The sequence below is a fragment of the Nyctereutes procyonoides genome, unplaced genomic scaffold (genome assembly GCF_905146905.1).
Source record: "Nyctereutes procyonoides isolate TBG_1078 unplaced genomic scaffold, NYPRO_anot_genome, whole genome shotgun sequence".
Lineage (NCBI taxonomy): Eukaryota > Metazoa > Chordata > Mammalia > Carnivora > Canidae > Nyctereutes > Nyctereutes procyonoides.
This window is the reverse complement of record NW_026575131.1, coordinates 8336099-8345276: the sequence shown is the minus strand read 5'-3', so window position 1 is coordinate 8345276 and position 9178 is coordinate 8336099. Positions and strand designations below refer to the sequence as shown.

At 51.8% G+C, this 9178-nt stretch overlaps 1 protein-coding gene across 1 annotated transcript; it reads left to right on the top strand.

The window, feature by feature from the left end:
* The first annotated feature begins 67 nt into the window (after positions 1–67).
* Positions 68–8532, top strand: CRELD1 (cysteine rich with EGF like domains 1). The gene is given in 12 exon segments (XM_055344706.1): positions 68–159; positions 687–879; positions 1111–1193; positions 3662–3772; positions 4092–4183; positions 5109–5285; positions 5370–5465; positions 6379–6462; positions 6638–6667; positions 6670–6732; positions 6947–7081; positions 7890–8532. Coding segments are annotated over 11 exon segments (1260 nt in total). The 5' UTR covers positions 68–159; positions 687–705; the 3' UTR covers positions 8105–8532.
* The last annotated feature ends 646 nt before the right edge of the window (positions 8533–9178 follow it).

The following is a 9178-nucleotide window of genomic DNA, read 5'->3' as shown; positions in this document are numbered from 1 at the left end:
GGCTGCTGACGCAGCATGACGCAATGGCACATGGACGGCCGCCATTGGCCGGGGCGGGCCCCGCCCCCCGGACTGCGGAGCCGGCGGAGGCTGCGCGTCCTACGCAGGCGGCGGCGGCTGCGGCGTTGGGGAGGCCGAGCGGCCGGCGCTCGCGGCCCGGTGGGTGGGCTCTTCCTCCCGCGCAGCCTCGGCGGGTCTGCACCCTCCCCTGCCGGCTAGCGGGCCGCGCGGTTGCAGGCTGCGAGGCCTCGAACCCGACCCCTGCTCTCCACATCCGGATCCGGGCTCGTCCCCTCTAGACCCGGGTTCCGTTCCGGGCTCCGCCCCACGAGACCGCCCATCCGGCCCCTATTCTGATACTTGGACTCTGACCCGTTCTCCCTAATTCCGCTGATCCTGGCCCCCATAACCCATACTCAGACCTTACAGCAACGAGTTGACTTCTCCCTTGCTGAGGCTTCAGGCCACGTCTCCCATGGTGACGAGGATAACTTATTCCCGTCTTGGAACTGCAGAACGGGCTCCTTCTTCACCCCCTCCCTCCCCGGGCCATTCCCCGGGCCATTCCCCCAGGCTAGCCTTATAATAACAGATCCGGGCTCCCAGACCCGCGGCGCCTCAGAACCAACCCTTTTCCCTCTCACCAGGCTCCTCCAGGGAGCCGTACCCATTCCGTTCATCTACAGGTTCCCAGCCTGGGAAAAGATGGCCTCGCTGCCCCGGAGGGGCCTGGTCCCACCTCTGCTCTGGGGCCTGACTCTCTTCCTTAGTCTCCCAGGCCCCGTCTGGCTCCAGCCGTCTCCTCTTCCCCAGTCTTCTCCCCCCACTGAGCTCCATCCATGTCATACCTGCCGGGAACTGGTCGACAGCTTCAACAAGGTGGGTGCATGAGCAGCCTTGAGGGAGATGGCCCGACCTGGTGGCACAGGAGGTGAAAGCAGTTCTGGGATGCAAGTCTGCATGAGTCAAGTACCAGCTTGGTTGTTTACTAGTTGTATGACCTTGGGCAGGTCTCCTCTCTGTGCCTCAGTCCCCTGGTCAGTGAAATACCCAAGAGCTAGAATGTGCCAGGCACTGTTCTTAGCTGTTACTACTGTTCCCCATTTCCAGGGCCTGGAGAGAACAATCCGGGACAACTTTGGAGGTGGAAATACGGCCTGGGAGGAAGAGAAGTTGTCCAAATACAAAGACAGGTAAGGGCCTGGAGAGGTGGGTTTGTATACCTCACCTCCCAATCTCTGCTCTACTGTGGGGGCCTAGAACCTCTTGGGGAGTACTTATTCAACAAGTATCCCTGAACATATCTAGCATAGCAATAAATAAGGCAGGCAAAATTCCATCTTCAAGGAGCTTACGTTCTAATTGAGGAGACAGTGAATAAATAAATAAGGTCCTATCAAATGAAGAACAGGAAAGCAGGGTGGACTACAGAATGGTGGGGAGGCGTGGGGTTCAAGGTGTGACATTTGAACAGAAGCCAAAGGAGAGAAGCAAGCTATGTGACAGGGAAGGGATTTGGGCAGAGTGGGACTGAGCTGCTTGTATTTGAAATGAGGCTGGATGGGAGTGAAGCAGAAGAGAGTGTTGAACATGGAGGCAGAGTGCCTTGAAGGTCACAGAGTGCTGTCTAGATTTCATTCTGAGTGTAATGGGAAAGCCGTCGGAAGGTTTGGAACGGAGAAGTGATGTGCTATTATTTATACCTTTAGAAGATGTACCTACACTGTGAAGTAGCAGAAAGACTAGGGGCTGGAGTAGAGGAAGCAGGGAGACCCTTTGGGAGGCTAGTCTAGGTGCGACAGCATGAGCCGGTGTGGTACCTAGTGGTGGGTGTGGTGAGAATGCGTCAAATTCTGGGTGTGTTTTGCAGATGGACTGATAGGGCTTGATGATGGAATCATTATGGGTATGAGAGAAAAAGAATAAAAAGTACTCATTAACTTTTGGGCCTGAGCAACTGGGTGAAGAGTGGAGCTGTTTCCTGCTATGGGTAAAGCTGAGGCAGTTGGCGATTTGGGGCGGGGGCTGGAATTAGGTGTTCTCTTTGAACATATTGGGCTGAGATGTCCATTAAACAGCCAAGTAGAGTTAGATTGAGGTGTCTGAGGCTCAGGGGAAAAGTAGGAGCTGGAAACCTGAATTTGGGAGTCTTCAGCATATGGTCAGTATTATAAAGCTGTGGGATGAGATAACACCACCAGATGAAAGGCCTGAATCCTAGGCCCTCCCCCTTTCCAAAGTCAGGTTAAGGAGAAGGAATCAACAAGACCTGGAGTTAGACCTGGTTGTCAGTTCTGACTCTGTGTACCCTAGGGAAGGTCACTTCACTTCTCTGAGCCTCACTTTCCTAATCTGTAAATTGGGGATATTAATACTTGCTTTGTCTGTTTCTTAGGATTGTGGTAAGGATTAAACTGTGATGCCCACTAGAAACCAGGGGTTTGTTATTATGTAACATGGATCATTTTCTTTTCCCTTATTGGGCCTCAGTTTCTTCATTTAGGAATGAAGGGATTGGCCAAGATAACCTGAAGGGCACTTCTAGCTGTATAATGGCTCCTGTTTTTTTGTTTGTTTGGTTTTTGTTTTTTAAATCTTCTCCTATATGCCAAGCACATGCTAGACCCTTTAAATAAATAATATATGTGTATGCATATATATATATATATATATATATATATATATATATATATTTAAAGTTTGTTGTGGTGAAATATATATAACATAAAATGTACCCCTAAAGACATTAGTACATTTACATGTTTTGCAGCCTTTACTACTGTCTTGTTCCAGACCATTTTTACCACGGCATGAAGGAACTACATACCTATTTAGCAGCAGCTCCCCATTCTCCCTTTCCCCCAGCCCCTGGCAACCATTACTCTGCTGGCTGTGTCTGTGGATTTGCTGATTCCATTGGAATCCATTTGTATCTGGCTTCTTTCACTTAGTGTATTGTTTTCAAGGTTCGTTCATAATATAACAGATGTCAGTAGTTCAATCCTTTTTAAAGCTTAATTATATTTCATTGTATGGATTTACTGAATTTTGCTTATCCATTCTTCAATTGATGGACATTTGGGTTGTTTCTACCTTTTGGCCGTTGTGTACAGTATTGCTACAAACATTTGTGTACAGGTTTTTGTTTGAACACCCGTTTTCCATTCTTTTGGGATATATAACCAAGAGTGGAACTGCTGATTCATATGGTAATTCCATGTTTAACCTACTGAGGAACTGCCGAACTGTTTTCCACAGTGGCTGCACCATTTTTCTTTCCCACCTTCAATGTAGGAGGGTCCCAGTTTCTCCACATCCTTGCCAACACTTGTTATGCAATGTATTTTTAATCACATTTACCCAGCAAGGAGAGTATTACATCCCATTGTGCAAACGCAGGAATGGAGGTATCTTATAATCAATCTGCAGGACAGGTATTGTCTCCATTTTACAGATGAGAAAACAGATTCAGGAGAGGTTAAGTGACTTGTCCAAGGTCAGTTAACTAGATTTGAATCCAGGTCTATTTGACTACCCTTCCATTATGCCCCATGGCCTTTCCTTTGAAGTCATGGCATGGGGGTAGTGGTAACAGGACACCTAAAGGAGGGTGGGGGATGGCGTAGAACACAGTCTTATCACTCACACCCTGTCTGGTCAGTGAGACCCGCCTGGTGGAGGTGCTTGAGAGCGTGTGCAGCAAGTCGGACTTTGAATGCCACCGCCTGCTGGAGCTGAGCGAGGAACTGGTGGAGAGCTGGTGGTTTCACAAGTGAGTTATTGGGGGGCTTTCCAGGGAAGGGGCCACAGACGGTCCTGGTGGTGAAGGAGGGAGCTGCATGCTAGGGTCTGTGTCCTACTGTGGCTCCTTCTTCCAAACTTAGATCTGCTACGGACTTATGGGAGGGCCCAAGTCTCACTCTGAGCCTCACTTTACTCCTCTGCCAAATGGGGAGAAGGTGTTGGTCAGGTAGCCTTATGGGTCTTATATCCAACGTGGGTTGTCTCACAGATTCCTTGGGAGGTTGGGCAGTGGGCGGCACCTGACACCTTCTTAGCTCCCCCTTACTGTCATCCCCACCCCACTTCAGGCAGCAGGAAGCCCCAGACCTCTTCCAGTGGCTCTGCTCAGATTCCCTGAAGCTCTGCTGCCCCTCAGGCACCTTCGGGCCCTCCTGTCTCCGTGAGTTTTCAAGCTCCTCTTGAGGGACTAGAGGGAATTTCCAAGGCCAAGGATCCAAGTCCTGGCTCTGTCCTATAGCTGGCTGTGTGAGCTCAGGTTGCTCAGATAATTTCTCTGGACCTTAGTTCTCATATGCCTCACAGGGCTGTTGAGATGAACAAATCACTGGGGAATGGCTCTGAAAATAAAGATTATAGGGCTAGATAGTCAGATGGGACTGTGGTTTTTATCATGTATGTGAGAAATGCCCCCACCATCCCACTTCCCATGCCTAGATCAGATCAGGCCCATCCTCTGGACTAAGGTGACCTTCCTAGGGACAGGCAAGTGCTCCTTTAAACCCCAATCATCACCTTCTTCTACATACAGTCCTGAGGGAGGAGCTGAACCTACCACCAGACCTTTTAGAAAAATCTCTCTGGAAGCTTCAGATACTTAGTGACACAAAGAATAAAAAAGTAGGGGATCCCTGGGTGGCTCAGCGGTTTGGCGCCTGCCTTTGGCCCAGGGCGCTATCCTGGAGTCCTGGTATCGAGTCCCACGTCGGGCTCCCTGCATGGAGCCTGCTTCTCCCTCTGCCTGTGTCTCTGCCTCTCTCTCTCTCTCTCTAAGTCTATCATAAATAAATAAATAAATAAATAAATAAATAAATAAATAAATAAATCTTTTTAAAAAATAGAATAAAAAAGTAGTAAATTGAAAACAAACAGAAAAAGGAAATCCGTGACAAAGATGATTAATTCCTTTATAAGAGGAAATTGTGGCAAATAATCTGTTCCATAGGAAGGTATTGGTTAAGTACGTTTCATACAAAGCGTTATGTTGCCATTAAGTTTCTTCTCCAAAAATGTTTCATGATATGGGGAATATTCTCTGTATTCACGACTGTATTTGTTATTTTACCTGCTTTGGTGTCTGCCCACAGCCTGTCCTGGGGGTGCAGAGAAGCCCTGCGGTGGCTACGGGCAGTGTGAAGGGGAAGGGACTCGAGGGGGCAGCGGGCACTGTGACTGCCAAGCCGGCTACGGGGGCGAGGCCTGTGGCCAGTGTGGCCTTGGCTACTTTGAGGCAGAGCGCAACGCCAGCCATCTGGTATGTTCGGGTAGGTAGCCAAGAGGCGTGGGGCTGAGCAGGCACAGATAGGATGTCTGCATGCCCATCCTTACACTCTCCCCATTCCGCTCAGCTTGTTTTGGCCCTTGTGCCCGCTGCTCAGGACCCGAAGAGTCAAACTGTCTACAGTGCAAGAAGGGCTGGGCCCTGCATCACCTCAAGTGTGTAGGTGAGTGAGGCCCCGCCCTAGGGCTGGGGAGGTGGTCCCCGCCAACACAAACATATCTGGGCTAGACCAACTCTGTCCCCATGTTCGTGGAGATCTCAGCCCGGTTGGAAAGGTGGAAAAGTAGCCAGGCAGTTACTTTGTGCGGTTAGAGATGTCCCTGATTCAGCTCTGGTGGTGGGGAATCTGGAAAGACTTCTTGGAGGAGGTATCACTTAGGCCTAGTCTTGAAAATTGAGGAAGGATTAGCCAGGGAAATGAAGATTTTTAACTTGGGGTTGCGAAGCCTGAGTTCAAGACTTGGTTTGGTCTCTGTCCAGCTGTCTATACAGATGAGGGTAAAGGCTAAGCTGCTATAACAAAAAGATCACCGAAGGCTGTGGCTTAAAGAATATAGAGGTTTATTTTTATCTCATACCACAGTCTCAGAACGAGTGGTCCAGGCCGGCAAGGAAGTTCTGCTTGTCACAATCACTCAGGGACCCAGTACTTCCTGTCTTACTCTGTGGTCATCCCTGCGGGACGTTTCTGTTGTTTGAGGTTGGGTTATAGGTACCTTCCTGTTCCATGACCTGACACTCAGGAAGTGAGAAAGGGAAGAAAGCGCATGGAGGATTTAAAACAATTCCGTTGTTTTAAGGCCAAGCTAAAAGTGGAGCACATCCCTTCTGTTTACATCCTGTTGGCCAGAACTCACTCCTTAGGCCACACTTAGCTGCAAGGCAGATTGGAAACTGTGGTCTCTGGCTGGACAGCTCTTAAGTCCAGCTGCACCCCTACCTCTGTGTTGGCGCACAGCCTGCAGTCTCTGGCACCCCCTTTGAGCATACGCAGATCCATTCCCCAACAACCCTGGCCTGGCTTCCCTGTTAGTGCAATAGGGACTGAAACTCCTGCCCTGCCGGCCTCTCTACAGACATCGACGAGTGTGGCACAGAGCGAGCCAGCTGTGGAGCCGATCAGTTCTGTGTAAACACGGAGGGCTCCTATGAGTGCCGAGGTAAGTGCCAGTCCTGTTGTGGAGGGTAGGAGGAGCTGCTCCATGCCTTTCCCCCCAAATTTCTACCTTCTCAGGCACCAGAACCCCTCCAGACCTCTTCTGGGGTGTACCCCCTCCGCAGTCTGCCCTGGGCCTAAGGGCAGCTCTCACCTTGTCTCTCCTCTCCCTTCTCCAGACTGCGCCAAGGCCTGCCTGGGCTGCATGGGGCAGGGCCAGGCCGCTGTAAGAAGTGTAGCCCTGGCTACCAGCAGGTGGGCTCCAAGTGTCTCGGTGAGTCTCCAGCAGCACACAGACGGTGGAGTCCCTTGCCCACCATGGATTGAGAATGGCTGGGGGGATACAGACAGGGCAGGGGAAGCAAGGGTGGAATATTGCCTGGGCCAGGGCAGAGGGGGAGGGTCTGGATGTGAGCGAGATGGAGTCAGGGCTCCTGCAGGTGGAACCCTGGCAGTGGGGGTCTGACCCTGCCTCACCCTCCCTCAAGATGTGGACGAATGTGAGACACAGGTGTGTCCAGGAGAGAATGAGCAGTGCGAGAACACCGAGGGTAGCTATCGCTGTATCTGTGCTGAAGGCTACAAACAGATGGAGGGCGTATGTGTGAAGGAGCAGATCCCAGGTGAGCCCCAGAGTGCGGGGAATGGGAGGAGGGGGGAGGTCCTCATGGGGGGGGGCAGGCAAGTCCCTTCTCCAGGCAGCCAGGGGCCCTGCCCCATCCCCACTGCCACCCAGCCCCCATGAGGCAGCACTGAGGCCCAAACCCCACATCTTACCCCCAGGGTGACTTTAAGCAACCTCATGCCTCCCAAGAGAGAAAGAAAACCACACTTAGTGTCAAATCACCCTACCTCCATTATTATCTGTCCAATGGGACCTGTCCTTGTCCTGGGCTGCTGAGAGCAGTCGCAGGCCGGAGGTGTGATGACACGAAGGACAATCACAATGGTGACAACTGTGACTGCTTGCCCAGTGCTCACTGTGTGTCAGACTCTGTTGCAAGCATGTTGCATGTTTTAACTTCTTTCACTTCTAAAACCAATCCGGGGCTGATGGTATTATTCTCAGCCCCATTTTACACAGTGGAAACCAGGATGGGGAGAGAGGAAATAACTTGCCCAGGGCCACACGAGCAGCAGGCTGCAGAGCTGGGAGTCAAACCCAGGCAGTCTGGCTCCAGAGCTGGGCTAGCACACATGCTCTGCCCCGACCTGCCCACCACACGGCTTGGGCAGACCTCCTCACTTCTCTGAGCCTCCATGTCCCACTTAGGGAGACAGGGACAGTAACTGCCCCCGTTGTAGTCGCTCTCAGCAGTAAGTGACATTGTGTGCTGGCCTGCCAGGCAGGCGTGTGGCAGCCACGATGAGGCACGTGGGCAGCTCCAGGAATAGCAGAGGCGTGACAGGTGCTTCTCACGTTCTTCACAGAGTCAGCAGGCTTCTTCTCGGAGATGACAGAGGATGAGCTGGTTGTGCTGCAGCAGATGTTCTTTGGGGTCGTCATCTGTGCGCTGGCCACACTGGCTGCTAAGGGCGACTTGGTCTTTACCGCCATCTTCATCGGGGCCGTGGCGGCCATGACTGGCTACTGGCTGTCAGAGCGCAGTGACCGTGTGCTGGAGGGCTTCATCAAGGGCAGATAGTCCCCGCCGCACCTGCAGGATCTCCTCCCATCCAGGCTCTCCCCAGAGGGCCGGCCTCTCTCCCACCTGGACACTGGAGGCAGCTTGCTTTCTTTTTGAGTGGGGTAAGCACCTCCTACCACCAGGCCAGGGCAGGCAAGGCCCTTGGAGTGAAAAAGTAGCCCTAAACGTGGATGCCATGAGCTCTTGGCCTGGGGGAAACTGGGCAGGCTTCACAATGTGTGAATTTTTAAAAAGTATCTCCTTGTGGTGGCTGCTTGTTGGGCTCTGGCCCCTGCCTGGGGTGAGGGGGTACCCTCCAGGGCTGGGCCCATCACAGTCCCCTCCTGCCAGCTGCATGCTGCCACGTCCTGGTCCCCACTCAGCGCCCCTGCCCCTCAGCCACTGATTATTTATTCATCTCAGGAAATAAAGGTCTTGGAAAAAGAGAGAAGCTTCCGTCTCACTACCTGCCTCCTCCTCCCCATGGGTTGCCCTAAGCTACTGAGAGCCCCTCTCCCCTGCCCTTGGGGAAGTTTCCTAAAACCCTGGGAAATTGAAGGCTACTCTGATGGAGGAGCAGTAGGGGCCCCTCCCTTAGGCTTGGCCCCTAAAGTAGTGTTAGGAGAGGGGGGGGTGGAGGAATCAGGCTTTGGAGTGGAACTTCCTGGGTTCAGTGCCAATGAGCATTTGTGTAAAGGACCTTGGACAAATGACTTTTGTCTCTGAACTTCACTCTTCCCATTTAAAAAATGGGCATGATATGCTTTCCGCTCAGGCTTAATATGAGAAGATGATGGATGCGAAGACCTGAAAGCTCAGCACAATGGATAGATGTTCTATAAAATATTGGTAGCCATTACTCCTAAAACTTCCCAGGGTCAAGTGCCCTTTCCTTTTGAAATCCTCCTCTCGGGACACCTGGGTGGCTCAGCGGTTGAGCACCTGTCTTCGGCCCAGGGCGTGATCCCGCAGTCCTGGGATCGAGTCCCACATCGGGCTCCCTGCAGGGAGCTTGCTTCTCCCTCTGCCTGTGTCTCTGCCTCTCTCTGTGTGTCTCTCAAGAATAAATAAAATCTTAGAAAAGAAAAGAAA